This window comes from Erythrolamprus reginae, chromosome 1 (assembly GCF_031021105.1).
Source record: "Erythrolamprus reginae isolate rEryReg1 chromosome 1, rEryReg1.hap1, whole genome shotgun sequence".
NCBI lineage: Eukaryota > Metazoa > Chordata > Lepidosauria > Squamata > Dipsadidae > Erythrolamprus > Erythrolamprus reginae.
Window position 1 is genome coordinate 418,359,010 of NC_091950.1, and position 17,153 is coordinate 418,376,162.

The 17,153-nt window shown below is 42.9% G+C and overlaps 1 protein-coding gene across 5 annotated transcripts in view; it reads left to right on the forward strand.

Annotated features, from left to right (window-relative positions):
* Positions 1 to 17,153, forward strand: part of MED13 (mediator complex subunit 13) — a 246,874-nt gene that overhangs the window by 162,978 nt on the left and 66,743 nt on the right. For all 5 annotated transcript variants that reach the window (XR_011557594.1, XR_011557595.1, XM_070735377.1 and 2 more), the window contains exons 15-17: positions 3,655 to 3,851; positions 8,516 to 9,429; positions 16,487 to 16,654. Coding sequence is in view for 3 of the 5 variants with exons in the window: in XM_070735377.1 (XP_070591478.1) it covers positions 3,655 to 3,851; positions 8,516 to 9,429; positions 16,487 to 16,654 (1,279 nt within the window). In the remaining 2 variants the exon portion in view is untranslated. The remainder of the gene's footprint in view (positions 1 to 3,654; positions 3,852 to 8,515; positions 9,430 to 16,486; positions 16,655 to 17,153) is intronic.

A 17,153-nucleotide genomic window follows, 5' to 3' on the forward strand; every position in this document is an offset into this window, starting at 1 on the left:
TAATAGCTTTTTGATTGGTTTGTGTATTGTCAAGAGTCAGTGTTTTTCTGAATGGTACATTTCTCCTGAAACAGCCAGGATTGTTCATTTTAATAGTTTTTTTTTTTTTTTTTTTTTCCAGGAATTCATTTTGGTGGTGGTGTTTTTTCTACCACCATTACAGGGGTTTTTTTTCCATTGCTTTTTTTGGGTGCGCAGTGAAATGGACTAAGGTTTCATTAGCTCTGGCAACAGATTGTTTGATTAACTTTTGACTTTTTTCAGCCCTGCATTCAAATTAAATATTAACTTAGCTTCTGTCTGTATCAGTTATGAGGTGAATGCATATTACGTGGAGGCAATGGGGGAAAACAGATGTTGCCACAAATGAGAGTTTGCCGTTATCTACGCTCAGATAGGAGCCCATTTTTCTTCCACTAGTATCTCCCCACCCCCAGTGTACATAGTCCTTGACATATGACCTTAATAGAGGCTGCCCATTAATAGATCTGAAATGTAAAAAAGATGATTTCTACCTGATCCACCACATAATCACAGCTACAATACCCAGCTTTACATCTCCACCCCATGTCCAGTCAACGAAGCGGTGGAAGTGATGTGCCGGTGCCTGGAGGCTGTTGGGGCCTGGATGGGTGCCAACAGACTCAAACTCAACCCGGATAAGACGGAGTGGCTGTGGGTTTTGCCTCCCAAGGACAATTCCATCTGTCCGTCCATTACCCTGGGGGGGGAATTATTGACCCCCTCAGAGAGGGTCCGCAACTTGGGCGTCCTCCTCGATCCACAGCTCACATTAGAGAATCATCTTTCAGCTGTGGCGAGGGGGGCGTTTGCCCAGGTTCGCCTGGTGCACCAGTTGCGGCCCTATCTGGACCGGGACTCATTGCTCACAGTCACTCATGCCCTCATCACCTCGAGGTTCGACTACTGTAATGCTCTCTACATGGGGCTACCTTTGAAAAGTGTTCGGAAACTTCAGATCGTGCAGAATGCAGCTGCGAGAGCAGTCATGGGCTTACCTAGGTATGCCCATGTTTCACCATCACTCCGCAGTCTGCATTGGCTGCCAATCAATTTCCAGTCACAATTCAAAGTGTTGGTTATGACCTTTAAAGCCCTTCATGGCACTGGACCAAAATATCTCCGGGACCGCCTCCTGCCGCACGAATCCCAGCGACCGATTAGGTCCCACAGAGTGGGCCTTCTCCGGGTCCCGTCAACTAAACAATGTCGGTTGGCGGGCCCCAGGGGAAGAGCCTTCTCTGTGGCGGCATCGGCTCTCTGGAACCAACTCCCCCCAGAGATTAGAACTGCCCCTACTCTTCCTGCCTTCCGTAAACTCCTTAAAACCCACCTTTGCCGTCAGGCATGGGGAAACTAAACATCTCCCCTGGGCTTGTTCAATTTTATACATGGTATGCTTGTGTGTGTGTCTGTTAGTATATGGGGTTCTTTTAAATCTTTAAATATTTTAAAGTTATTTGAATTATTTATGATTTGTTATATCTTTTTGTGAGCCGCCCCGAGTCTTCGGAGAGGGGCGGCATACAAATCTAAATAATAAATAAATAAATAAATAATAAATAAATAAAATAAATACAAGAATTACAATTGCACAGAATTGGAAAAAAGAGGATACACCATCAGAAAGAGAAATTATTAAGAAAATATATGACTGTGCAGAAATGGACAGACTCACCCAAAAACTTAAAAACAAGGAGGATTCAAGATACTATGAAATTTGGGAACAATTTTATGATTGGGTAAAAAAAAGAAAGAAAGAAGACAAAACTCAAATTAAAATAGGCTAATACATAGCAAAAATATTGATAGTGAGTAAACACAAAATTTTGAAAACCTTGAATTGACTGGATATCTTGTTCAATCCAAACTGACCTTAGATAAAGTGTAGATCAGAAAAAAATATGGAAAAACCGCTGCCACCATACGCCGCACATCGCTAATTACAGGAATTCAGAACTGTTAAACAAACAGTTCAAGGGGGGGTATGGGTGAAGGAAGACCCAGAAGGTAAAAAGCATTTAGACAGAAACTTTAGATTTTACTTTTATGTATTGATACATTAAGTTTTCTATATTGAAATGATAGAGATTATTTGTACAGAACAATTATATGAGAAAAGTATAATGATTGTATAGTTAATAGTATATGTCGATATAACGATGCAAATTAAGATGTACTAACTTCTCTTCCTTCTTTTTTATTTTTATGTTTGTAATATAATAAAAACTATTTAAATAATAGAGGCTGCCCATTATGGTCCCATGTCACGTTGGCTGTAAAACCAAGTGGCCTCCTGCTCTCCTCAATGAAGCTGCTAAATGAAAGTGCAGGTCATTTAAATGGAGTGCAGATTGACTTGGGTTGGGGAAGCCTTCAGAGGCCTAGTTCAGGGCCAGGCCTGCCTACTCTGGGTCTCCCAAAGCCCCCCACCCTCCTGATGGACACTGCAACATAAGGGTAAATGACCACAGGGGCATTGCAATAGCTATAACTTTGGGACCAGATAGTAAGTAGCTATGGGGGGAATGTCTATGGAGATTCTCAATCATCCCAGGTATGGTTGTCCCAAGGGTACTTTTCAAAAGAAAGCTGGACTTTCTTGTTTTGTTTTTCCTTGAAAAGATTTTGTTTCTCATCCAAGAAGCTTCTTCAGTTCTGAAGAAACAGTCTCTTGGACGAGAAACGAAACATTTTCAAGGTTTTGTTTTTTTGTTTTGTAAAAGGTCCAATTGTCTTTTTAAAAGCATCTTTGAAATACAGTGATACCTTGTCTTACAAACGCCTCGTCATACAAACTTTTCGAGATACAAACCTGGGGTTTAAGATTTTTTTGCCCCTTCTTACAAACTATTTTCACCTTACAAACCCACCACCGCCACTGGGATGCCCCACCTCTGGACCTCCGTTGCCAGCGAAGCACCCGTTTTTGCACTGCTGGGATTTCCCTGAGGCTCCCCTCCATGGGAAACCCCACCTCCGGACTTCTGTGTTTTTGTGATGCTGCAGGGGAATCCCAGCAGCTCAAAAACAGGCACTTCGCTGGCAACGGAAGTCCGGAGGTGGGGTTTCCCAGTGAGGGGAGCCTTAGTGAAATCGCAGCATCGCAAAAAAACAGAGGTCCGGAGGTGGGGTTTCAAGGACTTCGGTATTTTTGTGATGCTGGAATTTCCCTGCTGGGATTCCCCTGCAGCATCACAAAAATACGGAAGTCCGGAGGTGGGGTTTCCCATGGAGGGAAGCCTCAGGGGAATCTCAGCAGTGCAAAAACGGGCACTTCGGCTGGCAAAAGGGGTGAATTTTAGGCTTGCACGCATTAATCACTTTTCCATTGATTCCTATGGGAATTGTTTCATCTTACAAACTTTTCACCTTAAGAACCTCATCCCGGAACCAATTAAGTTTGTAAGATAAGGTATCACTGTAATTCTTTTTTTGGGGTGGGTGGGAGGGCTCTAATACCTTTGCATGTACATCAAGAGACTGGTCACTAAGCGAGGACTGCCTGCAGCTTCCTATCCGAGATGAGACAACTGATCATTATAATAGACTAGCATTTGAAACTTAAATCCACAAGTCTTTGTGTTTAAATTTTCCAGCCATAGCTAATGCTCTTCCTGTTGTGTGTTTCAGGATTATTCCTATGTTTATAAGCCTGAGAACAGCCAAGCTTTCCTGGGATGTACCATGTTCGCCCCATTGAAAACTCTCCCAAGCCACTGTGTCCCTGCCATCAAACTGCCAGAGGAATGTGTTTATCGGCAGAGTTGGACTGTTGGCAAGTTGGATTTGCTTCCGCCAGGACCCACAATGCCATTCATTAAAGAGGGGTAAGTGTTTCTTTAAGACAAGATAAATAAAAGGATTTCATTGAATCGGTAAGATTTCACATTGTCTTCTGACAAATATATTGATCCGAGAGCATGGCTCTGTTTTATGGAATCCAGGTGCATTTCAGCAAGGCTTTGGTTTGTTTATTTATTGAACACTTTTTAAACGATGACGACACTAGGAAAGTGTATTCTCTAATTCACATTTATGCCAATCAGTCAGAATAAAACTGGAAGGGACCTTGAAGGTCTTCTAGTCGAGTGTTTCCCAACCTTGGCAACTTGAAGATATCTGGACTTCAACTCCCAGAATTCCCCAACCAGCATTCGCTGCCAAGGTTGGGAAACACTGTTCTAGTCCAACTCCAGGCTTGAGCAGTGTTCTGTCGGGCTCTCTGGTAGACTCCTCCCAAAAATTCACAGGTACAAATTTCAGACACACACACGTTTGAAAATTCAAAACAATGTTCTTTATAATGAAAATTCACTTAAACCAAGCCCTCTTTTGGTATAGCCAAGAGCACTCATCTCCAAACAAACTGGTAATTTATACAAGTCCCTTATCAGTTCTGTGATACTTATCTTGCAGCTGTGAGGCAATTCACAGTCCTTCTTCTTTCACAAAGTGACACACACTTTGCTCTGGTTTAGTTTCAAAGCGGGGAAAAATCAGCACACAAAAGGTCAAAGTCAGCAAGCAGGCACGAAACACAACAATCAGATAATCCTCCACAATGGCCAAACCCACAGGCTGCTATTTATAGCAGCCTCACTAATGACCCCAGCCCCACCCAACCACAGGTGGCCTCATTTTCTTTGATAATAATCTCTCAGTTGTTGTTGCCTATGCATCGCTCTCCTCATGCGTGGCTGTATCATTAACTCTTGTTCTGAATCCAAGGAGGAGCTAGATAATTGATCTCCTTCTGAGCTGTCTGCCCCACTCTCCTCCTCCCTGTCACTCATGTCTTCTTGGTCAGAGGAGCCTTCATCATCAGATTCCACTGGGGGGGGCAAAACAGGCCTGCAGCATGTGGATGTCTCCCACACATCCACAGTCCTTGGGGCAGGAGCTGGGCCAGAGCTAACCACAACAAGCAGGAGACCCTATACCCGTGATGGCAGACCTATGGCACAAGTGCCACAGGTGGCATGTGGAGCCATTTCGAAGAGCACGCGAGACCTTGCCCTATGTCAGCTCCGGCGCACATGTGCACACTGTCCAGATGAATTTCCACCTCGGGAAAGGCTGTTTCGCCCTCCAGATGCTTCAGAGAAGCTTCCCTGAAGCCCTGGAGCAGTGATGGTGAACCTTTTTTCCCTTGAGTGCCAAAAAAGCATGCACACATGCTATCGTGCATGCGTGAGTGCCCACATCCATGGGGGAACGGGGGAGAAAAGGGATATGGGCCCATGCATACATGCTAAATAATTAATAATAATAATAATAATAATAATAATAATAATAATAATTTATTGGATTTGTATGCTGCTCCTCTCCGCAGACTTGGGGCGGCTAACAACAATAATAAACACAACATGTACAATCCAATACTAAAAAACAACTAAAAACCCCTATTATAAAACCAAACATACACACAAACATACCATGCCTAGGGGGAAGAGCTATCTCAACTCCCCCATGCCTGGCAGTATAAGTGAGTCTTGAGTAGTTTACGAAAGACAGGGAGGGTGGGGGGCAATTCTAATCTCCGGGGGGAGTTGTTTCCAGAGCGCCGGGGCCGCCACAGAGAAGGCTCTTCCCCTGGGGCCCGCCAAACGACATTGTTTAGTCGACGGGACCTGGAGAAGGCCAACACTCACACACACCCTTTTGGCACCCGAAAAAGTTTGCCATCACTGCCCTATACCATTTCAGACAAATTCCTGTCCAGTCTCCTCTTAAAAACTTCCAGTGCTAGAGCAGCCACAACTTCTCGTACGAAACTGTTCCCCTGATTAATTGTTCTCACTATCAGGAAATTCCTCCTTAGTCCTTGATTCCCATCCATTGCTCCTTGTCTGCTTTTGGGGGCTTTGGAGAATAGCTCGACCCCCTCCTCTTTGTGGCAGCCCCTCAAATACTAGAATACTGCTATCATTCCCCCACCCCCTCCTTCTTTTTATTTATTTATTTATTTATTTATTTATTTATTAGATTTGTAGAGTCTCTCCGTAGACTCGGGGCGGCTCACAACAGTGATAAAGAACAATGTGCATTGACAAATCTAATAATTTAAAATCTAAAATAGCAATTGTACATTTAAAAAATCAAAAAACAAGGAACCCCAATATAAAAAACATACATACAGTCATATCATGCACTAAAACTACATAGGCAGGGGGAGATGTCTCAGTTCCCCCACGCTTGACGACAGAGGTGGGTTTTGAGGAGTTTACGAAAGGCAAGGAGGGTAGGGGCAGTTCTAATCTCTGGAGGGAGCTGATTCCAGAGGGTCGGAGCCGCCACAGAGAAGGCTCCTCCCCTGGGTCCCACCAGACGTCATTGTTTAGTCGACAGGACCCGGAGAAGGCCAACTCTGTTGGACCTGACCGGTCACTGGGATTCGTGCGGCAGAAGGCTGTCTCGCAGGTATCCTGGTCCGGTGCCATGAAGGGCTTTATAGGTGATGACCAACACTTTGAATTGTGACCAGAAACTGATCGGCAACCAGTGCAGACTGCAGAGTGTTGGTGTAACATGGGCATATTTAGGGAAGCCCATGATTGCTCTCGCAGCTGCATTCTGCACGATCTGGAGTTTCCGAACACTTTTCAGAGGTAGCCCCATGTAGAGAGCATTACAGTAGTCGAACCTCGAGTTGATGAGGGCATGAGTGACTGTGAGCAACGACCCCCGGTCCAAATAGGGCCGCAACTGGTGCACCAGGCGAACCTGGGCAAACGCCTTTTCTTTATGTCAAGCCACAATTTATCATTGCTTATTGTTTTCTCCATTTAAACATCGTGGAAAACATTTATCTGATGTACAATTTGATTGCAGTATAAGGATTATCTTAGGGGTGCTTAATACCATCAATCTTAATAAGCCGAGAAGTCTATTAGGAGTAAAGACAAACCAGGAATTATACTTCTGGAAGTCTGATAGCGCTGGGTAAGCGGAGTGTGCACATGTGTGTCACAGTGTTTTTCTCATTAATAGAGAAAAAAATGTGTGTAGGTGTTCTATTCCATTGAAAAAGATCCTAAATAAATTATGAGGTCTCTAATCAATGTTTGAGACCAAGTGCTTATTTTCAACAGCAGTAAGCAACAATATTATTTTTATCCCATCAAAGTAGTGCAAAAAGCGCTAAAAATATAGCTTTCCTGTAATATTAAAAATATCTGAGAGAAAGCTAGTGTAAGATACATATATTAAGCTGTTTTAACACATCAAGGAGGTGTGGAATAATCCGTTGCTTCCATCTCCTTGCTGCTTACAGTTAGTCCTCAACCTACGAACAGTCATATTCCCAGCCAACCTGTAAGCTATTTGCAGCATCACATGATCATGAGCACAATGTCGTTTGGCGGGACTCAGGGGAAGAGCCTTCTCTGTGGCGGCCCCGGCCCTCTGGAACCAACTCCCCCCAGAGATTAGAATTGCCCCCACCCTCCTTGCCTTTCGAAAACTTCTTAAAACCCACCTCTGCCATCAGGCATGGGGGAACTGAGATATTCTTTCCCCCTAGGCCTTTACAATTTACGCATGGTATGTCTGTATGTATGTTTGCTTTTTATAATAAGTTTTTTTTTAGTTATTTTAGTATTGGATTGGATTGTTACATGCTGTTTTTATCATTGTTGTTAGCCACCCCGAGTCTATGGAGAGGGGCGGGATACAAATCCAATAAATGAATGAATGAATGAATGAATGAATGAATAAATAAATATGATCATGATTTAATAATTTATAATAATAATTTATTAGATTTGTATGCCGCCCCTCTCTGAGAACTGCATCTTTGCCAGAAACCAGTATTTACTTACAGTTTCCAGCAATAAATGCTCTATAAACGAACCATGGTTTCAATTAATGACCGTGGCATTTGCTTCTACCGCGTTGGCATTTGCTTTGAATGACTGATCCAAAAAGAGTAATGAACTCAGGTTCAGTCACAGGATGACTTGCTTTGTGACCACCATCACTTGTGACTGTACAGGTAGTCCTCGACTTAATAACAGTTTGCTTAGTGACTGTTCAAAGTTATAACATCACAGAAAAGGTGACTTTATGATCACTTTTCACATTTACAACTATTGCCGAATCCCTGGGGTCAAATTTCAGCCGCTTGGCACCTGGTTTGTATTTATGTCGGTCTCAGTGTCCCAAGTGTGTGCCACGTGGTCTCCTTTTGCGACCTTTTGACCAGCAAAGTCACTTAACAACTGTGTGACTAATATAACTTATGATTCTCTTAAAATGTGCAGCAAGAAAGGTTGTAAAATGGGATAAAACTCACCTAAAAAATGTCTCACTTAAGAACAGAAATTTTGGGCTCAATGGTGGTTGTAAGTTCACAACTAGCTGTCTTTGGTAAGCTCCCTTATGGTCATCAGACTTCCTGTATAATTCTTTTATAATTATGCTTTGCTCATTATATGTCCCGTTGGTTTTCTTTGAAAGCCTTGAATTAAAAGTTTTTTGCTTCCTTCTCCAGGGACGGGAGCACCGTTGATCAGGAATACGGCCCTGCCTACACTCCGCAAACACATACGCCGTTCGGTATGCCCCCCAGCAGCGCTCCGCCAAGCAACAGTGGCCCTGGGATCCTTCCTTCCCCTTCCACCCCTCGCTTTCCAACTCCCCGGACTCCAAGGACGCCTCGGACTCCCCGCGGGGCGGGCGGGCCATCGAGTGTGCAAGGCTCCGTCAAGTACGAGAATTCCGATTTGTACTCGCCAGCCTCGACCCCGTCCACCTGCAGGCCCTTAAACTCGGTCGAGCCGGCGACGGTCCCGTCGATTCCCGAGGCGCACAGCCTCTACGTGACCCTCATTCTGTCCGAATCGGTGATGAATCTTTTCAAAGACTGTAACTTTGACAGCTGTTGCATTTGTGTTTGCAACATGAACATCAAAGGTGCTGACGTCGGAGTTTACATTCCAGACCCAACCCAAGAAGCCCAGTACAGGTGTACGTGCGGATTCAGCGCGGTCATGAACCGGAAATTTGGCAACAGCTCGGGATTGTTCCTCGAGGATGAGCTAGACATCTTGGGCCGCAATTCGGAGTGCGGGAAAGAAGCGGAGAAACGCTTCGAGGCCCTTCGCACGACTTCCGTTGAGCCGAGTGGAAGCTTGAAGGAGTCGGACCGGCTTCCCGACGAGCTGATACTTTTGCTGCAAGACCAGTGCACCAACTTGTTTTCGCCCTTTGGGGCAGCAGATCAAGATCCCTTGCCCAAAGTTGGTGCTGCGGGCAATTTGGTGCGAGCCGAGGAGAGAGACTGTTGCTACGACTGCTATCTCGCATTGGAACATGGACGCCAGTTTATGGACAACATGTCTGGAGGGAAGGTTGACGAAGCGCTTGTGAAGAGTACTTGTTTGCATCACTGGTCGAAACGAAATGGTAAGTGCCTCAGTTTGCCGATCGAATAAAAGAACAGATTAGATTAGATTAGATTTATTGGATTTATATGCCGCCCCTCTCCGCAAACTCGGGGCAGCTCACAACAATAATAAAAACAGTACATAGTAACAAATCCAAACCCACCAATCTAATTACAATTTAAGTTAGGAAATTCATAAAACAGTCCCAATATATAAAAAACAGGCATACAGTCAATCAATCAAACGGCAAAACAACATGGGCAAGGGGGAGATGTTTCAGTTCCCCCATGCCTGACGGCAGAGGTGGGTTTTGAGGAGTTTACGAAAGGCAGGGAGGGTGGGGGCAATCCTAATCTCAGGGGGGAGCTGGTTCCAGAGGGTCGGAGCCCCCACAGAGAAGGCTCTTCCCCTGGGTCCCGCCAGACGACATTGTTTAGTCGACAGGACCCAAAGAAGGCCGACTCTGTGGGACCTAACCGGTCGCTGGGATTTGTGCGGCAGGAGGCGGTCCCGAAGATATTCTGGTCCGGTGCCATGAAGGGCTTTATAGGTCATGACCAACACTTTGAATTGTGACCGGAAACTGATCAGCAACCAATGCAGACTGCGGAGTGTTGGAGTAATATTGGCATACTTAGAAAAGCCCATAATTGCTCTCGCAGCTGCATTCTGCACGATCTGAAGTTTCCAAACACTTTTCAAAGGTAGCCCCATGTAGAGAGCGTTACAGTAGTCGAGCCTCGAGGTGATGAGGGCATGAGTGACTATGAGCAGTGACTCACGGTCCAAATAGGGCCGCAACTGGTGCACCAGGCGAACCTGGGCAAACGCCTCCCTCGCCACAGCTGAAAGGTGTTTCTCTAATGTGAGCTGTGGGTCGAGGAGGACGCCCAAGTTGCGAACCCTCTCTGAGGGGGTCAGTAATTCTCCCCCCAGGGTAATGGACGGACAGATAGAATTGTCCTTGGGAGGCAAAAGCCACAGCCACTCCGGCCAGGTTCCAATCCCACATAAAACATGGGTTTACAATAGCACCTCATCAACCCGGTTTCTAAGTTATGACATAAACCTTCCTCCAGCAGTCATCTGACCACATTTTGGGCACTTAACACTGCCTTGGCCTTCATCTATGGACACAGTCATATGCACACAATTTTTAACGGTTTTGCCAAAAACAACCATGGTGTTTGCTTAGTAACCACTGGGAACAAGGTCATAAAATCAACTCCAATCTCATAGTAACTTGCTTTACAACTATCATGGCGACCGTAATTACTAGGCTCATTTACAGTTATAAATTGAGGACTATATTTTTATGAAGAACTGGTAAGAATTGGTAGGAGAGGGATAAAGGGTTAGGTAAACGTGGAATCACTTTTACTTTTCATGTTTTTTAAAAGGCTGAATTTGAAAGCCAGTCTGTCCTAAAGATGCTTTTTCAGGAGGCAACTGGATTTTGAAGTCATTTAGCTTCTCATCCAAGAAGCTTCTTCAGTTCTGACTAGATGGTGGGGAATGGAAGGATTTATATTTCTTGCAGACAGCTGGTCATTTGCATTCTATAAGAGCAGCGGTCCCCAAACTACGGCCCGCGGGCCACATATGGCCCTCTGAGGCCATTTATCCGGCCTGCGGGTGAGTGACACAACACAGTGTTCCATCTAATTTTCTATGAATAAAATGCGGTATTTTGTTAGTAACTAATATCAATCATCAAAAAAGTTGCAAAAGTTTTTTTTTCTAATTTTGTCATCCAGTTACATTCATTTTCTTTTAATTAAATTCCCTCCTTAATGTTCTTTCAAATGTACACCAATTATATTTCTAACTTATTAACCATTATGCCAAAGTGCTTCCTTCTTTCTTTATACATTTTTCTATAAGCCAAGAAAACGTACAATCAGATGTTAACAAAAGAAAATTAAAAACAAAACATAAACATATATGAATTTCAGACTTCTTCCCCCCCTCTAAATAGTACGTTCCCATTTTTTAAAAAAATTTAAAATAAGGTATGTGCAGTGTGCATAGGGATTTGTTCAGGGTTTTTTTATAGTCCGGCCCTCCAACAGTCTGAGGGACAGTGTACTGCCCCCCTGTGTAAAAAGTTTGGGGATCCCTGTATAAGAGGATCATAGAAGCACCCTTGGGTGACTAAGAATCTTTACAGACTGAAAGCCAGTCTGATTGTTTTAAAGCAGGAGTCTCCAACCTTGGCAACTTTAAGACTTACAGATGTCAACTCCCAGCCAGCAGGGAATCCTGGGAGTTGAAGTCTACAAATCTTAACATTGCCAAGATTGGAGGCCCCTGCTTTAAAATATTATGGCTCTGGGGAAATCTGGTTGAAATCCATCCTCAGTCAGAAGCTCCAATCACTTTCCCCCTTAGCCCAGCTTAACTAGTGAAGGAAGCTTGTTATTGTGGGAAAACACAGTGTTATGCATCTTGCCTTAAGTTCCTGAACGAAAATTGAGCTACACACACACACACACACACAAAATCCTTTCAAACAAATAAAGGGAACACTTAACACAATATAATTCTAAGTAAATCAAACTTCTGTGAAATCAAACTGTCCACTTAGGAAGCAACACTGATTGACAATCAATTTCATTTTGTTGTCAGCACATTCAACTTTGTACAGAACAAAGTATTCAATTAGAATAATTCATTCATTCATATCTAAGATGTGTTATTTGAGTGTTCCCTTTATATTTTTGAGCAGTGTGTGTGTGTGTGTACACACACACACACACACAGAGTATATATATATATGTTCTGTCGGGCTCTCTGGTAGAATCCTCCCAAAAATTCACAGGTACAAATTTCAGACACACACACGTTTGAAAATTCAAAACAATGTTCTTTATAATGAAAATTCACTTAAACCAAGCCCTCTTTTGGTATAGCAAAGAGCACTGGTCTCCAAACAAACTGGTAATTTGTACAAGTCCCTTATCAGTTCTGTGATACTTAGCTTGCAGCTGTGAAGCAATTCACAGTCCTTCTTCTTTCACAAAGTGACACACACTTTGCTCTGGTTTAGTTTCAAAGCGGGGAAAAATCAGCACACCAAAAGTCAAAGTCAGCAAAGCAGGCACGAAACGCAACGATCAGATAATCCTCCACAATGGCCAAACCCACAGGCTGCTCTTTATAGCAGCCTCACTAATGACCACAGCCCCAGCCAACCACAGGTGGCCTCATTTTCTTTGATAATAATCTCACAGTTGCTGTTGCCTATGCATCGCTCTCCTCATGCGTGGCTGTATCATTAACTCTTGTTCTGAATCCAAGGAGGAGCTAGAGAATTGATCTCCTTCTGAGCTGTCTGCCACACTCTCCTCCTCCCTGTCACTCATGTCTTCTTGGTCAGAGGAGCCTTCATCAGCAGATTCCACCAGGGGGGCAAACATATATATATATATAAATATAAATATATATATAAATAAAAAATAAAATATTTATAAACCGCCCCAAAGTAATTCTTGGCGTGTGATAAAATCACTACGGAAAAATAAAGTAAAAGCCTAATAAAAACAGATCTGGATTAGAAACCAAATGCAAGCTGATACTATCACTAAACTGCAAAGCAAGCCAGAAAGAGAAATTATGAACACCTGGAGTGGAATGTAGGTGTGATTTGCGACCGATGTCCTCACCAGCAATTTTAGCAGTTGTGTTTTGCAGCCTCTGTGCCATCAACACTATCCTGAACAATTATAGCCTTCTGTGTCATCTCAGTGAGAAGCTACCACTTCATACACAATTCTAGTCAAGTTCAGGAACGTTAGAGGTACTTAACCTACAGAATTAACTGGGGGGTGGGGGCGCTTTAGGCTAGAGATAGTTTTTGACCTACGACTTCAATTGAGGCCAAAATTTTCGTTGCTAACCCGGATGGTTGTGAAGTGAGTTTTGCCCAATTTTACAATTTTTCTTGCCACAGTTGTAAAGTGAATCACTGCCGTTAAGTTAGTAACTTGGGTATTACATCATGGCTTCCCCATGGACTTCGCTTGTACAGTAGTACCTCTACTTACGAACTTAATTCATTCCGTGACTATATTAAGGGGTTTTAATTTGCTTTTAGTATTGGATTATTATTGTACCGTATATTGTCTATGATTGCTGTTAGCCGCCCCGAGTTTTCGGAGAGGGGCAGCATATCAATCCAATAAACTTGAAACTTGAAACTTTTTAAATAGAAAAGTTTGTAAGAAGCAAATTTTCCCATAGGAATCAATGTAAAAGCAAATAATGTGTGCGATTGGGGAAACCACAGAGAGGGTGGAAGCCCTGCTTCCTCCCAGGAGATTCCTAGAGAGGCCCCATGGAGGCTTCTTCCCGCCTTTTCCAACCCTGTTTCCTCCCAGGAGATTCCTAGAGAGGCCCCACGGAGGCTTCTCCCTGCCTTTTCCAGTTACAGTTTCGGAGGCTCAGGTTTGTAAGTGGAAAATGGTTCTTGAGAAGAGGCAAAAAAATCTTGAACACAGGTTCTTATCTGGAAAGGTTCATAAGTAGAGGCGTTCTTAGATAGAGGTACCATTATACATGACACTGCAACGGTCATAAATACCCCAATCAGTTGCCATTTGTCTGACTTTAGATTCTGTGACCACTGGGGATCCTGTAACAGTTCTAAGTGTGAAAAAAGTCACTTTTTTCCAGGGCCGTTTTAATGTCTTAACGGTTACTGAATGAACTGTTGCAAGTTGAAGATTATCTGTTCTTGGATCCCCAGTGACAAAGAGGAATGTGGGAATGGTATTTAACCAACTTTAAAATTTGGGATCCTTCAGTCTGCAGAATGGTCACTCTTAACAGTCTGCATTCAGTCCATTACAGGGAATCCTCATTTTACAACCATTGGAGTAAAAGGGCACTGAAAAAAAAAAGACTCATTCATTCATTCATTCATTCATTCATTCATTCATTCATTCATTCATTCATTCATTCATTCATTCATTTGATTTTTTAATGCTGCCCAGGAACAGAAATTCTGGGCTCAATTGTGGTCATCAATTGAGGACTACCCGTGCTAAAATTTATTTGTTTATTTATTCCTTTTTTTTAATGCCGCCCTTCTCCTTAGACTCAGGGCGGTTTACAACATGTTAGCAATAGCACTTTTTAACAGAGCCAGCCTATTGCCCCCACAATCCGGGTCCTCATTTTACCCACCTCGGAAGGATGGAAAGCTGAGTCAACCTTGAGCTGGTGATGAGATTTGAACCGCTGACCTGCAGGTCTAGATTTAGGATTTTTGTTCTCACTTAAGGCCATCGCAGCATCCGCAGGGTCACATGATCAAAAGTCAGAGACTTGCCAACTGGCTCATATTTAGGATGACTGTAGTGCCCCAGGGTCACATGATTCCCTTTTGTGACCTTCTGACAAAGTCAACAGGGAAACCAGATTCACTTAAGGATTGTGGGACTCAATACATGAAGTGATTCAATTGACAACTGCGTTTGTAAAAAATGTTACAAAATGGGGCAAAACACACTGAAGTGCCTCGCTGGGCAACAGACGTTTTGGGCTCAGGTGTGATTGTAAGTCAAGGTCTACCTGTATAACTTATTGTTGTTGTTAATTGTAATTTTATACTGCTGTAAGCCGCCCTGAGTCCTTCAAGATTGGGCGGTATAGAAGCCAAATAAATAAATTAAATTAAATTAAATTAAATTAAATTAAATTAAATTAAATTAAATTAAATTAAATTAAATTAAATTAAATTAAATTAAATTATTTAATTTAATTTAATTTAATTATTAAATTAAATTAAATTAAATTAAATTAATTAATAAAATTAAATTAAATTAAATAAATAAATAAAATAAAATAAAATAAAATATAAAATAATAAAATAAATAAAATAAAATAAAATAGTCAGACCTTAGTTCGCATAAATCAGGGATGAGCAATGATGACAACTTTATGACCTGTGGACTTCAACTCCCAGAATTCCTGAGCCAGTATGGCTGGCTCAGGAATTCTGGGACTTGAAGTCTCCAGGCTAGCCTGCTATAGATTCTGATGAGCACATTCTGAATAAATCAGTACTAAATCATTAGCAGTTATTGCTCCAAATTGAGATAAACTTTTCAGTACAAAATGTGCTGTGTTAGAGAGCAATCCTTGCCCTCTCCAGTCAACACCCAAGGGGAAGTTGTGATTTTTTTAAAAAAAATAATAATTTGGAAGAAATTCCTGTCATGAGATAGCAGGCTTCCTGATTTGAGCCTGGAAATTTCCACAGAGATGTTTTTGACAGCTGTAGTGCCTGCATTGTAATTAATCAGGGACGGTCTTGGGTTTTTCTGGCTGAGATATTTTTCTCCCTGTTCTAACTTGTGGAAACTGACAAAGATTTACAAGAAGGTTCACCACTTACAAGTCCTCACTCAGTGTCATCAGAGTATGTTAGCTTTAAATAGATCACGCACGGATAGAATAACCCTCTACAGGTATCTGAAAACACAGAAAAAAGTCCAAGATCTGTTTCCTATAATTTTACATGGTTTATGTTCTAGGAAGATCAATTCCTCTTGAACTTCCAGGAAAAAAAGTTACTGACAAGAATTATTTGACCATGAAACCATCTGACCCTGACACGTTGAGCTCTAAATTTCCTTCCTTCCTTCCCACCTTCCTTCCTTCCCTCCTTCCTTCCTTCCCACCTTCCTTCCTTCCTTCCCACCTTCTTTCCCTCCCTCCCTCCCTTCTTCCCTCCTTCCTTCCTTCCCACCTTCCTTCCCTCCTTCCTTTCTTCCCACCTTCCTTCCTTCCCACCTTCTTTCCCTCCCTTCCTCCCTCCTTCCCTCCTTCCCTCCTTCCTTCCTTCCTTCCTTCCTTCCTTCCTTCCTTCCTTCCTTCCTTCCAACCTCCCTCCCTCCCTCCCTCCCCAGAAGAAATTGACATCTAAAACTGAAAATGTTCCCTTCCTGTTCCTTAATTCTGCATATCTTGAGCTGCAAGGCCTGGCCTTTAGAAATGTAACTGTTAACAATTAAAAGCAGTGGTCAGTTGTCTGCTGCCCAATTCATCTGAATGAACTTTTGTCCTTCCAGTTGTAGACGTGAGCACGCAATGTTCTCAGGACGTCCTTCGCATGCTGCTCTCGCTCCAACCAGTTCTTCAGGATGCCATTCAGAAAAAGCGAACGGTTCGATCTTGGGGTGTACAAGGGCCCCTCACGTGGCAACAGTTTCATAAAATGGCTGGACGAGGCTCTTATGGTAAACATTGTCTATGAAGCATGACTATCCCTTAATCCGGGGGCTTCCAACTTTGGCAACTCGAAGAGTGGTGGATTTCAACTCCCAGAATTCCCCGGTCAGCGAGGAATTAAAATCCATGAGCCTTAAAGTTGCCAAAGTTGGAGACCCCCTACTTTAATCAACTGGGTGCTTGGTCTTTGTTGTAAATTTTCTTAGCTTTTATTTATAGTGAAGAGTAATCCTGGAAATAGTTTAAATGGTAGTTACAGAATTGTGGCAAGATAATGTTTCCAAATATAAAATAATGCACTTGGGGAAAAGGAATCCTCAGTCTGAGTATTGCATTGGCAGTTCTGTGTTAGCAAAAACTTCAGAAGAGAAGGATTTAGGGGTAGTGATTTCTGACAGTCTCAAAATGGGTGAGCAGTGTGATCGGGCAGTAGGAAAAGCAAGTAGGATGCTTGGCTGCATAGCTAGAGGTATAACAAGCAGGAAGAGGGAGATTGTGATCCCCTTA